Consider the following 25,674-nt stretch of genomic DNA (forward strand, 5'->3'; position numbering starts at 1 on the left):
GACTGTTTTCCAGAATGCTCTAACTATAAAGCCTGGGATTCCATTCTACTTTGTTATATACACAAAAAAGCACACCAATGGCACTCTGAGAGGTCACCTTTTCAATGAAAATTTTTACGAGGTTTAGATAATCATGTGTGTACATTGTCAGAAGAAAGTTTGGGAGTTCCTTAGTTTTATGATTAGAATAAACCAGCATACATGCACAAAATGAACATTTTAAATCTTTATAACTGGTCCAAATTAAATCCACCAAACCAATGACTGGCACATCTATGACCTAGGGAATATGTCCCTGCCAAATTTCAAATTTCCATTATCTTGTATTTGGGCACTACAGCCATTTAAAAAAAACAGTTTACAACAGAATTTTCTTAGCAAAAATAAATGCTTCTTTTCCTCACTCCTGCACAGAGCACACCTACCAAATCTCAGCCCAACAGGTAAAACTTTGAGAAAACAGTAAACTGAAAAACAGCCTTTAAAATGGAAATGCTAGGTAACCTAAACTACAGACATTGCTTTGCCTGTTAATAGCTAACAATCACACACAGCAATTTGTAGAAATCATTTATCTACTGCTACTGACTAAGTTTGTGCCACTGGATGGCAGCAACAGAACCTCACCTGCTTCTGTCATCATCAAATTTGATTTCCATGCTGCTCCTTCACTATCAACTTGAAACAGATATAACTTAGATAATTTTTTCACTTCAAGGTCCGAGAGACACAGACAAGGTTTTCATCTCGAGGCCAAAAGACCAAAAACATCAAGACACTTGATCACGACCTTTGATAGACCAAGAGACTACTTACACTTGATCTTAGCTCATAGAGCCAGTACATATTGTAAGCACAAGAATGTAAAGGCTTTAATGCACGAATACAAAACATTATCAACAGTGTTGGCTGAGTCATAAAACTTGTATAAGGGGATTATATGTTTAACCAGTTCAAAAGCCAAACAACTCAACTGAAGCGCAACATCTAAGAGGTTAGGTGACCAAGTTGACTATCAGATAACATGTATTTGTAAGGTTCTATGTTGCACCTGGCTTCTCTTCCAAGCCCTTCTTCACTCCCATATATGCATTAGTTTTTCTGTCTTCTGTTTCCTAAATTGTAACATCTTTGGGGGCCTTTCTCCTCGAATCCTGTCATGCAACTGATGCTAATACCATTGAGACCAGCGAGATCTGAAGGCTAGCTGGGTGCACATTCATTAATTGTACAAACCAAGCTTCTACCAGTAACACAATATCAACTGACTCACGGACAGACACAATGTGAAGATTTCCCGAACTACAAATCTACACAATTGATTAAATTAATAATCATTAAACTCATTATCAAACATTTTGATGAAGTAAAATAAATATTTGGAGCTTATAAAAATATCTTGTATGAACATTTGAAATGAGTAGCAACTGATATGCGGAAGCCACACTAAAACTGATATCAGGAAGGTGAAATACCATTTACAAACAAAGGTCTTGAATCTACCCTCAGAAAAATCCATTGCTGCCTGTGCACATTCAGTTACTGGCATGTAATTTAAGTTCTTTTAATTCTTATATAAGGTGAAACACAAACTGTGGGTTATTTTTAAAACTGCACAGTGAGTTTTTATATTCTGGTATATTGCACCATTGCTTTAAAGCTGATATTGGGAGGAAACTAACTATCTTGTATCTTTATAGTACACAGATGGTGTTTACAATTGGGCTGGAGGAAGTTGGGAGCCAGGATACAGCTCTATATCAAAAGAGAATTCTTAAAATCCTAGCAAGGGTGTATTATACTGTAATGTTTTTCTACTAGTACCTAAATACATACTTGGAGAACAAAGGAAAAAATGTTTAGTGTTTATTCTTTTCACCTCCAGGTGCAAGACCAGAGGATGAAATACATTTTATTTTGTTCTTATTTCTTCAAGTCTAGACTTTCAAAAAGTTATTTTCATTTTCAGTAAACAGATATATAATTTAGAATACATTGAGTTAAATATTTTTAAATAAATGATCACTGTACCACAAACCTTTCAATGTCAAAAGGAAAGCAGAACTTCGGCACACTCTGCAGCACCTCCTGTAAATACAGATTAAAGAAATAACATTAGGATTTTAAAATGACAGTTTATTTAAGTATTTCTGCTATACTGTTTGCTAGAAAAACCATTTTAAAGAAATATTTGGTTGCAAGAAATATAGCACACGTTCCTGGACTGAAATAATTGATTATTAAAAAGGAATTAAGTTTGTGCTTTGGCAGATTGCAAAGACAATGCCATAGAAGCCCCAGGAGGGAAAGGCCTGGCCTGAAGGGTATTAACACCCTTCACATCCCCGCTGGGATTCCCTTCAACAAGGCCATATGGATTTTACAAGAAGCACTGCACCATATGGGTAAGCCACGTCTGCTGCTACTTGTACCACAGACTAGCCACAGGGACTTCTGACAGATCCTGGCTCAAAAATACAAATGTTGTTTCAATTAAAATGCAGGCAGAGAAAAGGGAATGAAGTTGGCAGCAGAATGAATTACTGAGAGGTATAACAACTCTATATGTGTTTCATAGTCAAATGCTGAAAAAGATGAAAATCTTCTGTTGGTACAAAGAAGAAATTTATATGGTTATCTCTTCAGTAGAGCAGTAAGGCATTCACAAGCAAACCTCATTATTAATTAATTAAAAGTAAGACCATTCCTGCAGTGTTCAGACCATCATGTAATGGATACTGTGTTTCTTTTCTGCACATTTTTATTTAAGAAGCTGTTTAGTGGCAAATAAAATGTGTTAATTAAAATATAAAAACGTCCTAATGTTTTTAAGAAGTACAAGACCTCTCTCTAGAAAAATCAGAGCTAACAGATCAGCTGTCAGCAAATCTGAATAAATGTATAACACTGATCTTACTGTATTTATTTTCTTGCTTCCAGCAAACCAGTTGGGAAAACAAGTCCTCTGTGAAATGTTTAAATGTAGGAGGAAGGTTGTTGATGATGAAATGTAGTTGGGTCAGTGACGTGCAACACTTGCTTACTATACCAAACCTGCAAGCACTTATGTGCATAAAGGTACCCATATCAGTCATCCCACTAAGTGAGTGTTTGCAGGATTGAGTGTGCAGGTTCCAAACTTCCAGTGCCAAGGGTGGGGATTTAGGTGCTTGATCCTGCGAGGTGCTGCGAACCCTCAAAACTCACTCAAGTGAAAGAATGCTGAGCACTTTGCAGGATGGGACAGCAACTACCATATACTGAAAGTCATGCAGTTAAATTCCTGTGCACTGCACTGAATGCGTACCTTACCTTAAGTATTTGCCTGGTTTTACACAGTGTAAAACACACATGGAAAAATATTAATATATTAACCAGCAAGGTCTGTATATTTCATAACTCTGTAAACATTGCATGAATGAAATGTTTACAGCTTTTTTCAAGGATATAGTGTGTGTCCTGGTAGACCACTACATTAGTACATACAGTAAGAATGAGAAAGCCTATTATTCCTGAGTTCTGGAGCAGCTTTGGGACTCTCACTGTGTGTGATAACAGAGATAAAGAATGGGATGAAAGTAATATGCTGTGTTTTGGGGAAGGATACTAATTCTCTTGATTATGGAAAATCTCTTTCTATGTAGTAGCACATATAATATTCTCCAAAGAGACTGCTGTTCAGTCTCAGTTTTGGCTGGCAGGGAAGGGCCAATGTGGAAATTGCAGGGAATAAAACATACACACACAAACACACAAAGTAGAAAACAAGCAATAAAACAAAACCAAAAAACACAAACTAAAGAAAAAACAGTCCAAACTTCTAACGTATTAATTTTCAAATAAATCATTCTTTCAGGCTCACAAAATTTTAATTTTCTTCTTTCAAAGAAATAATTTCATTTTTAAATTTTGGGTCTTCAGGTAATAAAGCTCAACACAGGTACCCTGCCACCTTCAACCATTTTCACTTTTAATATACATCTTAGTTTAAAACATCATTTTTGTCTTACTATCAACAATATTAATTGCTGCTTGGTGACTATAGGACTGATTTAAAATAGGGAGGGAAATGTATTTCCAATATTCATCTAAGTTTCCCACTGGAGCTTTTTTTAAAAAAAATAAATTACTGCACAAGGAAGGAAACAAAAGAAAAATATTAACAGAACATAAAGTACATTTTGCAACATTTTTGAGACTCAGATGAACTACAGTACTTTCCCATTGCTCTGCCTCCCACCCCTCCCCCACTCCGACCGGCACATACATACACACACAACTTCTGCAAAACACAGCCTCAGCTCGCTTCCCAACTGGCAGGAGCATCCCTCAGGGGACAAGTCTTTAAACCCCCGCACTCTTTAAAATTCAACCAGCCAGCAGGTCTATAGACTGGTGTATAAACAGTATAGACAAAAAAATCCTCTCTCAGCTTATGTCAGTGACAAAGCAGCTCAGCAGTTGACTGCTTCTCCCCTGACAGTGTAAGCTGGGTTTACACAGATCAATAGATGGAAGTCCTACCTAGCTTCCAGGGCTCAGTTTTCTCCCTTAATTACAGGTGCTATTCAGATTTTAAAAATGGAGGAAAATAAGATGCATCTAAGATGCTTTCTAGGTGTCTTCTAAACACTGTTGGGGTGTATTAATTGCAAATAATCATGTTATACATGTATTCATGCATATTAAGTATTAAAACATATTTAAAATTGACACTTATTGTACAGTGACCCTTTCTCCTGAATGAAACTTGAACTCAGTTTTCTAATCAATCTTCGTTTCCAGGGGCCTGTACCTAAGACATACCTGCTTGTTGGACAGAAAGATGTGTACTCATTAGAAAAGGAGCACTACACTAATTTATATCCCCTTTTATTTTAAAGGTTTAACACAAATATTTATTCTTTTCTGATGAAAAAGTTACATGAATCTTCAAACACAAGAAATATCCTTGATTCTAGCTTCTAGTGGATTATTTTCATCTATGGAAACTGTAATGCTAGATTTGGGTGCTTTCAGAAGAGTATATACTGTTTAACTTGGGAAATAAAATTATTTTGCAATGTATTATCTAATGCTAAAAGCAAAAAACATTGTTGCCTTTAAAAATAGGAAACCTCATATATTTGCATAAATAAATTAACTTTGTTGTTAAAACAGCAGGCAACTACCTCACTCTTTAGAAAACTTTCTGTATATACATATAAACATTAACAAAACCACTAGTGTAGTTATGCAAGCTTCAAAAATCCCTCAACTACGAAAAGGGTAGATTTATTTTCCTGAAATATCTCACACTATGGGTGAAATTCCAGTCCTCTGTGCAAAGCCCAAGTAGAAGGGGAATGAAAGTCACTTTCTCATTCCAGAGGCAGGGAATGAAGCATCTCAGCATAGTCTATTTATTTATATAATGTTGTAGCAGATATTGCACCTCCCATTGGGGTTATAGTCCAGTAATTCTTGGCAGTTCACAATTTCACTGACCACACCTTACCATTCCTCCAGCTTTCCCACAAACATAGATCTCTATGCTTCTGTGGAGAAAGCCACGGCAGGCACCCGAAATATAAGAGTGATTTTCTTTTTCTTGCTTAACTGTACATCTATCTATCTGGGTTATTATTATATGGCATCCATCACCATGGTATATGCATGATCCAAAGCAAGTAGAGCTGAGGAATATAAGAATGATGTTTAATGCACAGGTGACGATGACCATCTGTTGTAGGAAATCTGCTGCCAACTCACGGCATTGCCTTTGAAAAATATTACTGGTCTGCTCTTCTGGTTAGATGACTGGCATCACATTCATTGTGTGTCTGTCACGGAGGTCACGGAAGTCACAGATTCCGTGACTTTTTCCATGACTTCCATGACTTCTGCAGCAGCTGGTTCAGCAGCAGCAGTTTGGGTGTGGGAAGGTGCTCGGGGCTGGGGCAGTGGGTTGGGGTGCGGGACAGCGCTTACCTTGGAGGGCTCCCAGAAAGCGGCTGGTATGTCCCTGCACCTCCTAGGTGGAGGGACCAGGAGGCTCTGCGTGCTGCTCCTGCCTGCAGGCATTGCCCCTGAAGCTCTCATTGGCTGTGGTTCCGGCGCTCATGGTGGGGGCAGCACCTGGAGCCCCTCGGCCCTCCCTCCCACTAGGAGCTGCAGGGACATGCCGGCCATTTCTGGGGAGCTGCTGCCCACCTCCCCCCAGCACCCGTGGCGGCTCCGGACTGCCCTCCCAGAGCACCTGCGACCAGCTGGCCCAAGTTTTAGTTAGGGGTATATAGTACAAGTCATGGACAGGTCACGGGCTGTGAATTTTTGTTTACTGACCGTGACCTGTCCATGACTTTTACTAAAAATACCAGTGACTAAAATTTAGCCTTATTCATTACTAGCTAGGAAGGACAAGGCTGGAATTTTAAAAATTACAGTCATCATCAAAGAGAAGAGGATTTTCATTAAGTTACACAGATCAATACTCAGAAATGCAAAATCCTACTTTAATTAATCTTCATTTTGTGTAAAAACAATCATCAAGAGTAGATCAATCATATTTTCTCTTGGTCAGACACTAAAAGTACTAAAATGTTGTTCAATATCCCCTTCCCAACCAGAACACCACAAATGGCTAAAAATATAGGGTGAAATCCTGGCCTTATTTAAGTCAATGGCAAGACTCCTATTGACTTCAACAGAGCCAGGATTTCACTCATAATGTCTATACAATACATAAAGGTTTTGTAGGATACATTCTTTACTCACCCCAATCTTATCCTAAAAAGCAGATTTATGACCCTCTATAAACAAAGAAGTTCAAGTTGTGTCATATTCCGAAAGTTGGAATCTGAAATGCATAATGGAATTTTGATAGTTGATTTACCAACTTGAAAGGAGAGACTATTACATTAAACAATAAAGCTTGTATACCAGAAAGGGGTGCATACTGATGGGAAAGGTAACTTGGGAATGTACAAATTTATATTTTTCTTTAAAAAAAAAACTCTGGCGTCTAACTATAAATGAATGGAGACTAAGGCGCTGTCTACATGGGAAAGTTATACCAATGTAGCTTAGGTGTGAATTTAAACCAATATAGTTATACCAGCAAAACCCACTATGTAAACAGTCTCATTCCAATATAAGAGTGCCTTTTTCCAGCTTAGTTTATGACACTTTGGAAGAGTTTAACTACACCAGTATAACTGACAAATTTTTCCCAAATAGACAAGGCCTAATACTACACCAAATTTGAGTGTGGTGAACTTGCTAGAATTCTTTGTACTTGATTCTTTAAAACTATACTAAGCATGTTACTTGGTACAGCACACTGTTTGAACTGAATAACTTTTAAAATGTGTTGGGTGGGGATTTGCAGTTATACCATCAGAGAAATTTATTTATTTTTCTTTTTATAATATATGCTGCTAGTATGTACAATCTGGTGTATTTTAATGGGATGGATGAGGGTTGGGGGCAGGGATGACTGGCTTTTTAGAAGCACCTCTATCTTTCCTAGCAGGGAAGCTTTATTTATCCAGAACTGAACTTCATCAGAGGCAGGAAAATCCATTTTCCCATTCAGTTCAAACTTCTTTTCTTTTTAAGGAACCGTACCATTCCAGCTGGTTCGGTGTATGATCCACAACACAAGACTGGGCCTCAAGAAAGCAAGCAGACCCTCAGCTAGGTAACCACCCTAATTATAAGCAGAGGAATAGAAAAGAGAATGTGTCCCTTTAGGAAGAAGGGATTAATCCTACACCAAGAGACAGGTACACTAGGTCCACTCCAGAAACATTTCAGAGTTGCCCAGGGGAGGGGGAGAAATATATTTTTTTTAAAAGTAGCAACCATGACAACACCAATTATTTAACTACAGAACTGAGATAAGATAGCCAACAATATTCATATAACAGGTGCTCAAAATAACTAACCATCCCCATAAACTTGCAGAGAGATAGGACATCTGCTAGGGAAATATTATCACATATAGGAGCATAAATAAAAATCACTAACTTAGAAGTGACAGGTTTTTTACATCTTCTTTCCCCACTACCCCCTCACTTATTCTATTTCGTTATTTCCTTTTTCTTTCTCACCATGTTATTTTTCCTTTTCTCATTTCTGCCTAAGGCTTTTTTCCCCCTCAATCTTTTTTTTAAACTCTCTCATTTTTCTGTACCTCCTTTTCCCTTTTTCGAAAGGAAGCAACTCTTCTTCTCTCAATCCTTTACCTCTTACACACCCACCCCATTCTATTTTGTACCTCCTTGCTTTTTCCCATATTGCTGAATACAGCTGCTGCTAGTTAGGTCCTGCTCTTTGTTCTCTCCTGTATTCCAGTACATCTCACCTATTTCTCTCTCAATTCTTCCTTGCTTCCTCCTTGCATTCCCAGTTTCTCTCTTTCTCCACTGTAAAATGCCCTGTTTGGATGTTATCCTGGTGGTGTTTCCTTTGGTCTTCCTGCCCCTGAGCTCTTTCCCCTCTTGGAACTCCCCCGTGTCTCTTTCCCTCTAACTCCCAATTTTCTCCTTTCTTGGGACCAACCCAACCTTCTTCCAACCTTTCCCCTCCCCACACCAATTCCTTTCTTCAAAGTTCCTACCATGTTTTTTATTCCTCCTTTGACCATTAAAAGAAACAACACTGAAGGCTGTTATTGTTTTAAGCACCTGGACCTGATCCAGTGACATCAGTGAGATTATTCAGATGCTTAAAGTTAAGCACATGCTTAAGTTCTTTGCTGGATCAAGGCCAAACTTCTCACATTTGAGCCCTTCACCATTAAGCCCCTATGAGAGTGAAATCCTGATACTGCCACATAAGACAGCCAATGCAAAGCCAGGCAGCTCAGTCCTCTTTCTGATCTTTCTCTGCTGGCTTCTCGGTCACCCTCTCTGTATGAGACACACACAGAGCAGCGAGCAGCATGAACCTAACAGAAGGAGAGCAGAGAAGAGAGAATCATAAAAATATCCCCTAGCCGTGGAAAGATGAAGGAAGAGAGCTATGTAGCCCAACCTGACAATTCCTGCATGCAAGAGAAATGCACTGGTCAGACAACTACACTGTTCTATGGAAGCAGGATAGTTAGCGACATTGTTAATAGTACAGAGATAAGGTCTCAGTACACCTTATCAGGTAATTCCCAGCAAAAAAACCAAAACAAACCCTTCTGTTATATTTCAAAGACATTATCATTTACTTCTGCTAAAAATATTAGAACATTAAAAAATCCAAATTAAATCCTTGAAAGCCAGCAGATCCCTCGGCCCGCGCCGCTTCCCGCAGCCCCCATTGGCCTGGAGCGGCGAACTGCAACCAGTGGGAGCTGTGATTGGCTGAACCTTTGGACGCGGCAGGTAAACAAACTGGCCTGGCCCGCCAGGGTGCTTACCCTGGCGAGCCGCGTGCCAAAGGTTGTTTTATATATTAAACCAGGAATCGGCAAACAGAAAAAGGGAAACAAACTTTTGCTCATATTTTCAAATATTAGGGCACTAATTTGCATTTTTCTTTAAGTTTGGTACAATGCTACCAAACACAGAATGATTTATAACATTGTCCTTTAACAATCATCTGTGTGAATCTGGGCAAAAGATACATGAAAAAACTAAGTGATTGCTTTTTCTACAAATCCAACCCTAAAAAGGGATAATTTTATCTCAAAAGGAAATGCTTTTATTGAAATAGTAATTTATTTTAAAAACAAAAAAAGAACAAGAACAGCCCACTGAAATTTAGAGGAAAATAAAAATAACCTAATCACTCTTGCCATACCACCAAATTGTGAGCCTCTGAAAAATCTCAGTTTGTACATGGTCATTAGAGATTTGTTAGACTCTGGAAGCTAAATTCCACAGAGACTCCATCTACACTGAGTATGCTCCAGCCCAGGCTGCCAGAGCAGAACTGCACTTGCCCTACAATTGCTCCTCCCAGCAGTCAGGAGCCACTGTGGTACCAGGCACAGGATACTAAAGCAGAGTGACTGTCTCTCCTGAGCTCTCAATGCTCTCCCTATTCAGACCAGGCATCATGGAGGAAACAGAAGGAATAAACAGACTAGAATGCAGGGTGGATAAAAAACAATAATTTATTTTTATTTAAATCGGATTTTTTTGATAAAATGCTTTTTGAGGAAAACATCTATCTAAAGATAGTTTTAATTAAGATACATTATAGCTCAAAGATATCTCATCATGGAATAGGGATTATAAATTCTAATTCTATAGTATGAGACAACATATTCAGGTAATGTTTAAGAGAAGTTTTGTAAATCCAATAGTTCATGGATTAGGGACCCAATCTTATGGGGTTCCAGGGGCTTCTGTATAGATTATTTAGGTTAATCTTCCTATCTACCCAATGGGACTCAGTGCTCAGTCTAGAAGATACCATCAGAGATGTTTAGTTTTGCAGTTCTCAAACTGTGGATTTGTGTCTCCAGAGATAACATGTTTGATAACAGCAAAAATGTTTTAAATAAATAAACAAATAATATATAGAGGTGAGAAATAACAGACCTCAACCCTATTGTCCCTCTGCAAATTTGTGTACACAGAGTCAATCCCTTACGTCTCCCTAAAAGTGCAAAGTTTCAAAAAGTTCAATGAATAGAAGATTGTTGGGGGCAGAATAGATCTGGACAAGGAGAGGAAGTCTGGAGATAAATGTGAGGAGGGAGGGACAGGCAGTAGAAACAAAAGTGAAAATGTTTGAGCAGCATATTCCAGAAGTCTTGAGGTCTTTCTGAGTGTAGCCTTCATTGATTTGAGATCTACCATACCATTCTCTCACTAGAATGGAAAACCTATAATGGCAGCAGGACGTAAAAGAGACCCAGTTTGGGAATAAGAACCATTCAAGAAATATATGTTTGCTGATGATGTTTTAAAGGAAGTCACACCAGTGAACTGGTGGAAGTCACTTAAGCACTTGGATTCAGAGACTGTTGAAGTGATAATCTCACTTTTAACAGTAGTAGCTACTTCTGCCGGTGTAGAAAGAATATTTTCTTCCTTTGAACTAATTCATTCCAAGCTGAGAATGGGACCTGAAAAAGCAGGAAAGCTTGTTTTTCTTTTCCAGATTATGAACAAACAGGAAAATGAAGGTGAAGACAACTGAGTTAGCTGTAGAAGCCAAATATTTTAAGTTTTTCATGTTGACCTGGCTGACAGACTATTTAATTTTTGTTTTTTTGTTTTAATAATTTAACTATTTTAGTTAAAAACAATTTTAACAAAAATAAACTTGATTTTTAAAAAACTTGAATGTTTAAATTCAAAAATTCATATGCTTGTTTTATTAAAATATTATATGTTTGCTGTTGAAGAAAAAAATCCAGAATACATAACGCTGTTGTTTTAGTTAAATAAAACAATTTAAATGTCTGTCTGGTGATGTTCTCCTCCTAATACAGCATGGCAAGAAAATCCTCCAAATATGAATGATTAACCTGTTGAATTGGAGATAGTTCACCTCCCACTGACTTCAAGAATATCTGCTTCAATTACCTTTGGTAAATGAAATAACCAAACAATCATTCATTTTCTGATAGAGCTGTAAAACTAATCTGAAAAGTTTTCAAAATAAATCACTTTAAAAATGTATAGTGTGTACCTTCTAAAAATGAAACCTACATCTATCTCTGAGTTGTGAAGAATATGTATTAAGGTTATAACAACCAACAAGAAAGCACTTTTACGTAGAAATCCATGATTAAATTGAGTCTTCCTGACTAGTGATTTAAATCATGATTTAAATCAAATCCACCCTGCTAGAATGCAAAGGGATGGTGAGAGGGGACACTAGGGTAAGGGTCTGGAGCAGAGAGGAAGAAGGTGGGAGTCTGAGGTCTGGAGCCAGGGGACTGTGATATAGGGCCTGGGGGCCGGGACAGACTAAAGGGGTCAGGGGAAGAAGAGTCTGTAATCATTAGAGTATATTTCCCTCAGAACAAGGATTCCTGAGTGTCAGCATTTCTCTGCAGGCAGCAAATAGCTATGAAATGCACTGACAAAATGTGTGCCTCATTTCCCTCTGGTAGATGGCCCACACAGCAGCAGTAGGCTGTCATCCTTTATCAGTTACTGTTACCTCAAGCGGCTGAGGTCTGCATGGTGGAGCTAAAGGTTTGAACTCTGCAGATGAACCATGGTTCCACATTTGGAATTTGGGTTTTTTCGAATTTTTTTTTAATAAACCTGACAAATTACATATAAAAAACTACATTAAAAGAATGTTAAGGTTGCAGAGTTAAGCACTTAAAATTTAGGTAATGCCAGAATTAAGGCTTCCTGTGCGACCGCCACCTGATTTTATTAACATTTTATAGCACTTTATTTGTTCAGAGCACAATTACCAGAAACTTACTCTTCTTAAACTCTGGAATTCTTATGTAATCAACTGAGTCAAGCAGCTGGGGCTTTGAGAAAACAGCTCCAAATACCATGGAACTCATGATAAAACCATGAGAGTTAGCAACACTGCATTCCACAAAGGACTTCTCCACTAGAGAATGTTCAGACAGAGGTAAATAACTGTTGTAACTATTGTTGAACAAACACGAGTATGATAAAGACCACTGTGTTACTGCAGGGCTAGTATAATAAAGTCCGAAGTCTGTCTGTTACATCATGCATCCACAAGCAACTTCTACTGATTTTTTTTCTTGATTCTGGCTTGTGAGATTCTTATTCCCTGAGCAGTATGGGAGGTCTGGGGATTGTGGGGGGGAAAAGGGAGTACTCCCTTCCATCAAATGCCACTTGTATAGATTATTATGTGAGCAATAATTATCTTTTAAGATAGAAAATTTCCAAGTTGCTTGCTGGTGCATAAATACTCTGGGCTCTCCACTTGCTAAAAGATAATAAACATTCCTCTATTATCATCCAGTAAATGAAAAGGGGTGTCTTCACCAGTATACCGCTTCAATGACAGCATCTCTGGCTTTATTCACAAACTGATCTGAAAAGCAGTTGAAACTAAAGATAAAAAGGTAATTAGTGTCTGCAGAATGTTTCATGAAGTACAACATAAATCTAACATACATATGTAATTAGAATCCTTTCACCATTCTCCACAAGCAGAGAGGGTACTAATATACAACATCACATAAGTCTGGTCAAAATTTCCCACTGTTCCTAATACTGATTGAGCTCCATTCTAGTATAGATAGCCACAAACATTTTAAGCATTGAGAGCCGACATAATTGACATGATCCTCAAAATACTGGTGGCAGCCAGTGGCCCATCTATAAGGCGCCAGTGTCCGGACTACAGAGGTGTGATTTGCAGAGCGCGCTGAAGTGTTGGGCTCTAACTGTTCCATGTAGACTCTACTGGCATGAACTAAAAGGTACCTTGTTCTCACTATCACACAGGACTACAGTAACACAAACTAGGTATCTTTTCATTTGCCCCAGCAGGAACTACATGGGGCAGTTATAGTACAACACTTTAGAGCCCTCTACACATCACACTGGACTGGACTGCAGCATCACGTACACAAGCCTCGAGGTTCCCAAAGTTGAGACTTGTAGAGCTTAACCAATGTTAACAAAGTAGGATTTTTGCAAAGCTCTCCTTTGTCTCTTCAGTGGTGTATATATAATGAATACACACAGAAGAGCACAACGTTTAATTAATTAGTTCCTATATGGGTATTGGTTTATGTTGGTAATGTTTGTAATCTCATTTACGAAGATTTCAAGTTAGTGGCTCAGAGTAAGTATTCACAAATTTTATTACTTTCTTTAAATATTCAGAACTCCATGTTAAAGCAGTGGTTTCACTCTGAAAAGCGATTGTAAGAATAGCATCAAGGGATTCCACGCTTCTGAACCCACAATGACTTTCAGATCAAAACTGCTCAGGTTTACAAGTAAAAGGACTTTTTATCCCCTTATCCCGACATCAGAAATTCAGGCTGGGTTCTTTCAGGGCCCAAATGATAATAATAATAATAAAGAATCTTTCTTAACTATTCGGTTTATGATGCAAAAGAGACAACAGAATCCAGCCAACTCTCCCATATCTGTATTGGTTCTGCAAAGAGTACACTCAGTAAACACTTATTTTAGCCAGTAAAGGAGATATTACTTTGAATACTCTCAAAAAACAGGTCGGTAATAATGTGCCAGTTTCACAGAGTCACTTTTCAGAGTACAACTGAACTATAAAATAAAAGTATACTATGTTTAACAGTACAGATCATCTGCAAAAGAAACTGAGCCACATCAGTATTCTTGATTTAACACTGATAAAAACATTTAGGAAACAGCCAGAGTGATGTACTCTGAAAATACATGGTCTAGATCTAGTAGCATAGTTTTAGTTGTAACTAATCACAATACATTTTAATAAGCTACTGTAGAAGGTACATTTTTGAAATAAGATCAGAATCTAACATTTAAAGTATTGTTTTCATCACTTTAAATATTTGAAACCACTATTTTAAATAACCCCAAACATGTTTATTTTTCTTTGTCTCAAGTTAAATGATAAATTTGAATTTTAGTTTTTTCTTGTTAATGAGTACTAGTCTCACTTCCTAGTGAGTAGTAGTATATAGTAGTGAGAGTCAAAAATGGATCATACCCCCACTATTTCTGGTTATTGTCCCATAAAAGGGCCTAATACTAAAAACAGCAGAGCACCTGCGATTCCCATTGAAGGAAAGAGCTGAAGGGACATATCATTATTCAGGATTAGGTCCAAAATAAAATATCGAGAGAAAGAAGAAGGGGACTGCCTGGGGTGGAAGGTACAGGATTGCTAAACTTATTATCTTTACAAATCAGATACTGGGTTTTTTCCCTGTAAATAGTATTTCTCCAATGGAGTACATCAAGAGCTCTGAGCCTTTTGGCTATGCGACCAATGAAACAACAGATTTTTGACAACCAATACAAGTTGTTTCAAGGCTCCTATCAAACATCACCAGCACAAAGGCTGTAGTGTTTAACATAACATTCATGTTGTTACAGGCAGATAGATGAGACAGATCTGGTCACAATTAAATTATAGTAGTTAAAAAAATAAGGAAGTTTCCCTTAAGTTTTAAAGGAAATCAACTTTTATCCAGGAGTCTGATAGCACCTTAAGGTGCTACCAGACTCCTTGTTGTTTTTGTAGATACAGACTAACACGGCTACCCCCTGATATTTAACTTTTATCCAGGAACATTTCAGAAGCAGAACAGGAGCAAACAAACAACATTACTAATGCAACACACAAAATTAGAGTAGCAGCTATGGGTGGGGGATTCTAATTACTTTTTACAGACAATGTAGGTCATGCATAATTTTATTATAGCATAGCATAATTAGAATCATACAACTTAATTAGAATCAATAATGAAATTGTGGTAACTGGGGAGAACCAGTGTTCTTCAATGCAAAATACTGCTCTCATAGTTGAAGTTGAAAAAAGGACAAAAGAGATTAAATGAAGATGAGAGGACCATCAAGTGGAAATGGGAAGCAAGTGGGGAAAGACATTTCATGAGCATAGCGTAAAACCTGTTACACTTTGCCCTGGTGGTAGCAGAAGCAATTAGATGACCTTACTCTTTCACTCCCAACCCCAGAACAGTAGAGACACATCTATGCATCCAAGTGATGCAGAGTACTCCGTTCAATGTCCAATATCCAGAGAGGCGGAGCTAATTGGAACACCCCCCCAGTGGATGGCCTGAAGCTGAGGGAGACAGAATCACCAGTGGAGGGACAAAATACGTCAATACAATGAAGGCTAAAATAGAAAGAATGAACTGAAAAGGGAGGGAAGACAGTGTAGCAGAAGAGTAGAATGAAGGGAAAAGTAAGCAGTAAACTGGAGTGGAGTGAGAGCAATAGAAGTCTATTAAGAATGACACCAGGTAACTATTTTCGGCATTCTTGCTCAAAATGACGGTCTAAAAGATTCATCATCACTGATCCAACACCTGACCATGGACTTCATTTTTCCCCCTTTGGTTTGCACATTACTGAGGATTATAGGATTAGGTCAAACCACTAATATAATTAAATTTTGAAGGCTGTATCTGAAGGACTGTCAAATATTAAGTTAATACTGTACACTTACTTGAACACACACAGAAGAGAACATTTTTACAAAATGTAGTCCCTAATATTACAGCTGTATGATAAAGAAAAAGTAGCTAACATATGCATACAGTCTATTAAAATGCAGACAGTCTATTAAAATGCACATAATTTATTTGACTCAAAATGAAAACATATCTAACAAGTAATTCCATTCATCTGGCCCTTTTTCACCCAGCCTTAAGATATACAAATGCATGTCTTTTCACCAGAAACAGCAGCTGGGAATGAAAAGGAAAGCATTCAAATGATCATTTTCACATCATATTCCATCGTCTTTTCACCAGCTTCTCCTCCGTCTTTCTTTGAGCTCCATTCTATTACAAGAGAGCTGCTTTTTAAATCAATTCATATTTCCATAATCCACACTGCTGTTTCTCCCTCTTCTCCCCAGGGTGGACTAACCCCTACATCCAGAACTATGGCTTACAACTGTCATTAAGACCTATAACAATAACAAGATAACAAAAGAGCTGGTAGAGATGAGGCTAGCTGGTACCATATGCTGATCAAGTTCAGCATTTTTAACTCATGGAAAAGCTCTATAAAACAAAACCATCACAATCCTAACAATAAGTATACTTGCAGTTGCCACCTGTCCTCAAAAGTGCAGGAAAGTCTGATTTTTGAACATCAGTGCTGCATCCACTTTGTAAAAAATAGTGCCCCCAAATAAATTATTTGTTGTGTGTTTTGGGGTGAAAGAGAGGATAAATGACATTGCTTAGACTTCATCTTGGAACATTTTAACCTGAATGTTATGGGGGTCTTACTGACCTCCACTGCTTTTAAAACATTTAAACAAATAATTGTCCTAAAGCAAGTTTTCCAAAGCAAAGTGGAAACCTTCTGTTCAAACAACTCAGTGTAGCAACTCACATTTATAAAATGGCTAAAAATAACTGCTGTTATTCCACTAGCTGCAATTTGCGCATGAAAGAAAAATAAAAGCATTCCTTACTTACACACACAGAGTTTCTTAATATTTTTTCCTTAAGTCCTTTTGACTTAATAAATATTAGATTCTTTTCAGCCATAAAGGAAGTTAAGGAGTCAGCAATTCATAGGAAATTATCTACCTTAGCCTCGTCAGGGTTTAGCTAGCAGGCAGAACATTGCTATTTTCTGAGTTGGACCAAGCATTTTCCTGGATGTCACTTAAGGCTATAAGTTAGAACATAAGAACGGCCATACTGAGCTAGACCAAAGGTCCATCTAGCCCAGTATCCTGTCTTCCGACAGTGGCCAATGCCAGGTGCTCCAGAGGGAATGAACAGAACAGGTAATCATCAAGTGATCCATCCCCTGTTGCCCATTCCCAGCTTCTGGCAAACAGAGGCTAGGGACACCATCCCTGTCCATCCTGGCTAATAGCCATTGATGGACCTATCCTCCATGAACTTATCTAGTTCTTTTTTGAACCCTGTTATAGTCTTGGCCTTCGCAACATCCTCTGGCAAGGAGTTCCACAGGCTGACTGTGCATTGTGTGAAGAAATACTTCCTTTTGTTTGTTTTAAACCTGCTGCCTATTAATTTCATTTGGTGACCCCTAGTTCTTGTGTTATGAGAAGGAGTAAATAACACTTCCTTATTTACTTTCTCCACACCAGTCATGATTCTCCCCAGGGTGGACTAACCCCTACATTCAGAACTATGGCTTACAACTGTCATTAAGACCTATACCAACAACAAAATAACAAAAGAACTGGTAGAAATGAGGCTAGCTGGTACCATATGTTGATCAAGTTCAGCAAGTTCCTAAATTTCCCTACATGTTGCAGTGACAGTACCATTTAAATAAAAGAATACTTTCAAGGTTAAGCAGAGACCCATGTTTGACACATTCAGGGTATGTCTACACAGCAAAGAAAAACCCACAGCTGACCTGTGCTAGCCAACTCGGACTCACAGGGCTCATGCTGCAGGGCTGTTACATTGCTATGTTTGGGCTTGGGCTTGAACCAGAGCTCTGTTACCCTCACACCCTGCAGGGCCCTAGAGCCCAGGCTCCAACCCAAGCCCAGAAGTCTACACAGCAATTAAACATCCCCACAGCCTGGGCTCCGCGAGTCCAAGTCGGCTGGCATGGGCCAACTGTGGGGTTTTCTTTGCTGTGTAGACATACTCTTAATCTCAAATCCATAGACACAAATATTCTCCAGATAACAAAAACACCATCAACTCACCAGCATAAGAGCAGCACCAATAGCTTAAATTCCCCTTTCAGATTGGTTGACCAAAGTAACAAAACCAAAGATTTGTTGCATCCCTGAAGCAAACACCCTTGTATTTCCCATGAGCATGTGAAAGGAGCATTTAATGCCCCATCAGTGCAGAAGAACGAAGGGCAGAAAGATGGTGAGATGCATCTCCTCATATCATCTCTGCAGCCTTGACAGAAGTACAAACTACCTGATATCCTGGGCTTGTGTTGGTCTCACAGGTGAGGAGCTGGGATTTCAAGCCTATTACAGCTGTCTTTTATATATTATTGTTTGCAGTGTTCTTGTAGCTGTGTTGGTCCCAGGATATTAGAGAGACAAGGTGGGTGCAGTAAAATCTTTTATCTGATGGTGAAAGAAACAAGCTTTCAAGCTTACACAGACCTGAAGAAGAGCTCAGTGTAAGCTCAAAAGCTTGTCTCTTTCACCAACAGAAATTGATCCAATAAAAGATAGTACCTCACCCACCCTGTCTCTCTTTTATACTTCACTGAATTTCACATGACTCAATGTTCATTGTCCAGAACACAAGTTTGTCTTCTGAAAACCAAATCCAGCTTTTTATAGCACTCATACTTTTATAGAGCTTGTATTATTATTTAAGTCAGAAAACAATATTTTCTCCTCCACATTGCTCTGGTCTCTATTACTGCTGACTTCACTGATACTTCCAGACACCAAGGACTTGGTGTAAGATGCAGAGCAATTTGGCTGTGATCCAGCAGCGTACTTAAGCATGTGCTCAATTTTCAACACAGATGTCATCCCATTAACCTCAATGGAACGACTCACATGTCCAAAGTTAAGCATGAGTTTAACTGATTTGCTGGATCAGGGCCAGAATGCTCAGCACTTGGCAGGATCGAACCACTAGAGCAGACATCTGTTATACCACAGAAATCAGACCTTGCCTAAATGGTTCATAACTGGAAAGGATGTTAAGATACCAAAGAAATGGGACAGTCAATAACACAGAGACTATTAGAATTCCTTTATGTAAATCCGTTGTGCAGCCTCATATAGAATAGTGTGCATATTACTGGTCACCCCACCTCAAAAAGGATATTAGAATTAGAGAGGTTTTAGTGAATGACAACAAGAATGAGCAAGGTCATGGAAAAGCTCTCACATGAAGAGATTGAAATGGGCACAAAGAAGAGAGGACATGATAAAACTATACAGTATAATTAAGAAGGTCTAGAGAAGGTAGACCAGAAACTTCCCCATCTTGCAACAAGGGGAGCAATAAATTAAATGAAAAAGTGACAAACTAAAGACTGATAAAATAAAATATTTTTTCACACAGTGAATATACTATACCATGGACCAAGAACTTAGTAAGATTCAGACCAAGAATTTATTAAGATTCAGAAAGGGATTAGATATTCATATGGATACCAAGAATATCTAGAGTTATCATAATGAATTATGGAAAAACTTTGGAAGGGATATTAAACACTACTCTTCAGGGCTTATGCCAACCTCTTAGGCCAACCATTATTTAAAAAGCAGGCATTATAACGGTCTGAAATTTGATTAAAAAAATGTGTCATCCTTCTGCTATTTGGCTGACTAGTTATACGAAATACTTATCAATTCTCTATTTCATCGGTGCCATGCTGTTGTTTCTAATATTCCTAGGGGGAACTGAATTGCAACTCCCAAAATGACCTGCAGGAAGCTCCACGTCTTTGCCAGGGGAAATTGTTATTTGATGATGTTATGAAGGGAGCACTCTCAATGAGTTTTCGGTTTATTAAAGGGACAACCAGGAATAAAGCTGCTTGGGGAAAAGCTTGCGAATTAAATCCTGTCCCCATTGATATCAATAATAGTTTTGCCAGTAACTTCAGTGGAACCAGATTTCCTCTATAGTCTGTCCAGTTACTGGGGCTTAGTGCTGCACCAAGGCATTACTACATTTTCTTCCAGGGATACCTTTTTTGTTTTTAAACAATTATACAGGATTGGGGGGGTTTGTTTTGTTTTGGTGGAGTTTTTTGGCTTTTTTTTTTAAAGCACTTTGAAATAGAACTATTGTATTTTTTTCAACAAAATTGTTCAGAACAAAACAGAAGAGAAGGTTACTCACCTTGCAGTAACTGAGGTTCTTCAAGATGTGTCCCCTTGTGGGTGCTCCACTCCAGATGATGGTGCGTCCTGGTGCCGTTAATCGGAGATCTTCCGTAGCAGTGCCTGGTCGGGACGCACATGCTCAGGTGTTGTTTCGTGGCGTCGTTAGGGTCTGTCTGTGCGCACGCGTCCTGTACCCCCTCAGTTCCTTCTTTACCATAGAGTCATCTGATTCATACTCTAAAGTAGAGGGGAGGAGGGTGGGTAGTGGAGCACCCACAAGGACACACATCTCGAAGAACGTCAGTAACTGCCCAAGGAGAGTAACCTTCTCTTCTTCTTCGAGTGCTGTCCCTGTGGGTGCTCCACTCCAGGTGAATGTGAAGCAGTACCCACTATGGTTGGTGGGACTTTGGAGTTGCGTCATTGATAATGGTAGATAATGGTAGACTATGTGGCCTACTATGGTGTCTGCTGTAGTTTCCTGTGTGATAGCATAATGTTTGGCGAACGTGTGGTCTGATGCCCATGTAGCTGCCTTGCATATGTCGGTAATGCAACAGGTGCAACGGATGTTGACAGCACACTAGTAGTGTGTGTTCTGATGTCCCTGGGGGGTTGAGCATTCTGGGTCTAGTAGCAGGACCTAATGCATTCGGATATCCACTTGGAGAGTCGTTGCTTGGAAATAGCAGCACCCTTCGATCATTCAGTAGTGGACACGAATAGTCTAGGTGATTTACGGAATGCCTTAGTTCTGTCCAAATAAAAGGCAATTGCACGTGTGACATCAAGAGTATGTAATGCCACTTCCTGTGGGTTCTTATGAGGTTTGGGGTAGAATGCAGGTAGGTGTATTGGCTGATGAGATGGAAGATGGACGCCACCTTGGGAAGAAATTTGGGGTCGAGTCGCATCATAATCTTGTCTTTAAAGAAAATTGAGTAGGGAGGGTAGGCCATTAGTGCGCTTATTTCCCCGACCCTTCTTGCCGACGTTATGGAAACTAAAAAAGCGACTTTCATGGACATGTGTAGTATGGCGGAAGTAGCCAGTGGTTCAAAGGGAGGTTTCCTGAGACCCCGGAGAACTAGGTTCAGATTCCAGGTAGCTGTGGGTAGGTGAATCTCAGAGTAAAGATTTGAAGGCCCGTGAGGAAGCGTTTTATGGTGGGGTGGGTGAAAGCTGAAAACGCGTCCAGCGTGTCATGGAAGGTATTAACTGCCACGAGGTGTACTCTGATAGAGCTGAGCAACAGTCCATCTTTTTTTTAGCTGTAAGAGGTAGTCCAGGATATCAGGGAGAGGCGCGGTGCAGGGTGTCATCCCATTAACCTCAATGGAACTACTCACATGTCCAAAGTTAAGCATGAGTTTAAGTGCTTGGCTGGATCAGGGCCATTGCGAATTAAATCCTGTTGGAGCACCATATGGAGAACCGTTTCCACTTTTGCAGGTAAGTCTTATGAGTGGAGTCCTATCTACTGTGCAGAAGGACGTGTTGGACCTGCTCCGAACAAGCAAGTTCGTGTGTTTGGAACCATGAAGGAACCATGCCATCAGATGGAGCTTCTGCAGTTGTGGATGGAGAATCCGACCATTGCCCTGGGAGAGCAGATCCGCTGTGTTGGGAAGAGTTCTTGGAGGGCGGATGGACATGCACAGCAGGTAAGGATACCATGTCTGTCTGGGCCAGGCTGGGGCAATAAGTATGACCCTAGCCTTGTCTTGCACAAGACTCTTGATATCAGTGGGACCGGTGGGAAAGTGGTGGGAAAGTGTACATGAGTGTCTTGTTCCATGGAATGAGGAACGCGTCTCGGAGGGATGCAGTCCCGAGTCCCGCTCTGGAGCAGAATAGATGGCATTTGTGGTTTTGTGTTGTGGTAAACAAATCTAAAGTCGGGGTGCCCCAGTGGGAGAAGAGCTGTCGCAGTATCGTGGGGTGTAATTCCCATTCGTGTTCTTGTGAGAAGTGTCTGCTGAGTGTGTTGGTGGTAGTGTTCTGACACCCAGGCGGGTAGGAAGCAGTGATCTCTATGCAATGTTGTTGTCTGTTACAGCTTTCCCCCATTCCATTTTGTTTCTTACAGCTGTCCCCTTACTCCATTTTGTTTTTGTTCTCCTCCAATGGCTGCCCCTCCCTGGCTGTTAAGTTGTTTACCAGGGCCACTGCCCTTCTCAAAGGGAGGGCCCCTTAAGTTGTTTACCAAGAGTCATTGCCCTTCTCAAAGGGATGGCCACTTGTGCTGCGTGCTAAGTGGGACTACTGCATGTTCAAAGGGTTGGTCCTGTTATCACCTTGTTAAACCTGGGCTTGGTGTAGGGTAGGCAATGTCCAGAGCTGCAAGACCTAATGTGTTTTTGAGATCCTGGGCATGAGTCATAGGCCTCATGTGCTTTTGAGTCCTGAGGTGGGAACTCACGCCTATGGTCCAGGACTCTGCCCAGGCACGTCTCTATGCTCACCTGCAGTTTTTCCCTGTATCTCCTCCCCTGTGACAGAAGGAGCCTATCAGGATTACTGGCGGGGAAACTGCCTGAGATTGCCTTTAAGAACAGGCATTTTTGAAACAAACATCAGAAAGTTTCCTGCATTGCTACCTGGTCTGATCAGCCAGGGGTTCTGGGGGGTCCGTTTTATTTTTGAATGTACCCCCGTTTTTAACTCCCCTCCCACGAACAACGAATTTGTGCCTGGAGATCTCCTGATTATTGTAAGCGAATCGAGTCCTCTCTGTGTCCTCTGATGTTAAAACTGCTGTTCCTGCTGCTGCTGCTTTGGGGATTGGTAAGGAAAAACCTCTTGCACACTCCCTTTGTTTTAGCTGCTGGCTTTCTTTCCCCCAGAAGGCAGACCCAAGCTAACTCCTTGGTCTGTATCTGTAATCTGTTTCTTGCTTTGCAGCGCCTTTGCTGCTAGAAATAAGCCTGTGCCTTCCTGGACTGTATCCTGGGCTGCCAGCTTGCAGCCACACCCCCACCCCGCTTGCAGCCACCACTAGTTAAATCCCCCTCCCCCCTTGGAGCTGTATCCTGGGCACACACCACTCTGCCCTCTGGAACTACCCCTAGTATAAGGTGCCCCTATTAGGTTAGATTTTGTCTTTTAGTCTAGATAAGTTGTAATTTCATTTTGCATAGCTGTAGTTAAGTTAGGTTTAGGAAATTGCTTGCATTGTACCCTGTAAGTTAGGCTTAAAGAATTGTTGCATTGTGTTTTGTTACTTGCTAATTTGTGTAGTTTTGTGTGATTTCCCAGGTGTGCTCCCCAGCCTATCAGGGAAGCGTCTGTCATGAGCATGAGCACAGGGGAATTTTGATGGAAGGGGATGCCCATGCATGCATTTCCCATTTTTGTCCACCATTGTAGGGAGACTAATACCTTTGCTGGAGGAGTTAGCATCATGTGGAGGCTGTGCCTGCTGGGTTTTTATATGGAGCTGAGCCAACCCTGAAGGCACCTCATATGCAGTCTGGCATATTTGACCACGAAGGTGGTGGCCGCCATGTGGCCAAGAAGCTGCAGGCATGTTCTTGCCTCTAATTTGGGGCAAACGGATAACGTGTGTATGAGATGTGTGATGGTGAGGAATCCGGTGTATGGAAGTGAGGCTCTGGTCAAAATTGAGTCCAGATGAGCCCCGATGAACTCAATTTGCTGTGTGGGTATCGGGTGGATTTTTGGAAGTTTATTTGCAGGCCTAGACTGTGGAAGAGGGAGATGGAAAAACGAGTGGCCTCTAATGTCTCTTCGTATGATTGGCCTTTGATACGGCAGTCGTCTAGGTAAGAGAAAAGTATAATTCCGTGTTTGCGTAGGTGGGCCACCACTACTGCGAGAGTCTTGGAGAACACTCTCCGTGCTGTGAAGAGTCCGAAGGGTCGCATTCTATATTGGAAGTGGTCGTGCCCTATTGTGAATCGCAGAAAGCGTCTGTGGGCCAGGTGAATAGATATATGAAAATAGGAATCCTGTAGGTCGAGGGCTGAGAACCAGTCCCCTTGTTCCAGCATGGGTATTATTGTACCCAATGTGACCATCTTGAATTTTTGTACGCGTACGAATTTGTTCAGTCTTCGTAGGTCTAGTATAGGTCACCATCCTCCACCTTTCTTCTGGGTCAGGAAATAGTGAGAGTAAAACCCTTTTCCCCGATGTTGTACTGGTACAGGTTCCACTGCACCTAGCTGTAGAAAATGAGTCACCTCTGTTTGAAGTAGCTGCTCATGAGAGGGGTCCCTGAAGAGGAACGGGGAAGGGGGAAAGGTGGGTGGGCATGAAATGAAAGGGATGAAGTAGCCCAACTGTACTATTTCTAGGACCCGGCGGTCCTGTGTGACCGGTTGCCAGACATGGTGGAAAAACTGGAGGCGGTGGCCAAATGGGCAAGCAAGCGGTGGTGCCAAGGGATGGTTGCGCAGACCCCCAACCAAAGCCTTCAAAATTGTTGTTTGTTTCTCGACGTGTGGGATGTAGTTAGTTGCGTTTGGTTTTGTCTGCGCCTGGGAGGGCTGTTGCGGTTCCCCCCATTATCATATGGTCTGGACTGGGGCTGGTGATATTGTTGTGCGTGGGGCCTCTGATAAGGTTGATAAGGTTGATACCGCTGCCTTCTGGGGAGGGAAGGGAATATCTCCAGTGTGCGCAGAGTGGCCTTGGAATCTTTCATGGTGTGAAGGACTTCATCAATTTTTTTGGAAAAAAGTTTATCCTTATCAAAGGGAAGGTCCTCCACGTTGGTTTGCAGGTCTTTAGGGATGCCAGATGAAGACAGCCAGGAAGACCTGCGTGTCACTACAGCAGGCAGTAGTACGAGCTGCTGTGTCTGCCATGTCCAGGGATGCTTGTAGCGCCATCCTAGACACCAGTTGACCTTCGACGAGGACTGATTTAAAATCTGATCTTCTGTCCTCTGGGATATGGGAGTTAAATTCAAATAACTTCTTGTAATTGTCATAGTCATAGCTTGGGAGGAGGACAGAGTAATTTGCAATTCTGAATTGCAGAGTGGGGACCTTGCAGCCCAAGAGGTCAAGTCATTTGAGGTCCTTATCTTGCGGTGTGCGCCAGTATTGTGGTTGCTTTGTTCTCTGGGTCACTGCCTCAATCACAAGAGAGTTGGGCTGTGGGTGGGAAAATAAGAAGTCTAGGTTCAGCCCTTCTACATGTTGGTGGGATGGAGGCAGGGGTCTGCCATATAGTGTCAGTGGATTCCAGTAGGGCCTCGTTTATAGGTAGTGTGATCTTTGATGGTGCAGAGGG

The 25,674-nt window shown here is 40.5% G+C and overlaps 1 protein-coding gene across 1 annotated transcript in view; it reads right to left on the reverse strand.

Moving 5' to 3' along the window:
* LOC113407438 (DENN domain-containing protein 1B-like) overlaps positions 1-25,674 on the reverse strand; it is a 259,016-nt gene that overhangs the window by 149,510 nt on the left and 83,832 nt on the right. Inside the window, exon 4 of the mRNA XM_026655961.1 lies at positions 2,039-2,088. Within this exon, the coding sequence (XP_026511746.1) occupies positions 2,039-2,088 (50 nt within the window). The remainder of the gene's footprint in view (positions 1-2,038; positions 2,089-25,674) is intronic.

The sequence above is a fragment of the Terrapene carolina genome, unplaced genomic scaffold (genome assembly GCF_002925995.2).
Source record: "Terrapene carolina triunguis isolate 2854851 unplaced genomic scaffold, T_m_triunguis-2.0 Scaffold211, whole genome shotgun sequence".
NCBI classification, from domain to species: Eukaryota; Metazoa; Chordata; order Testudines; family Emydidae; genus Terrapene; species Terrapene triunguis.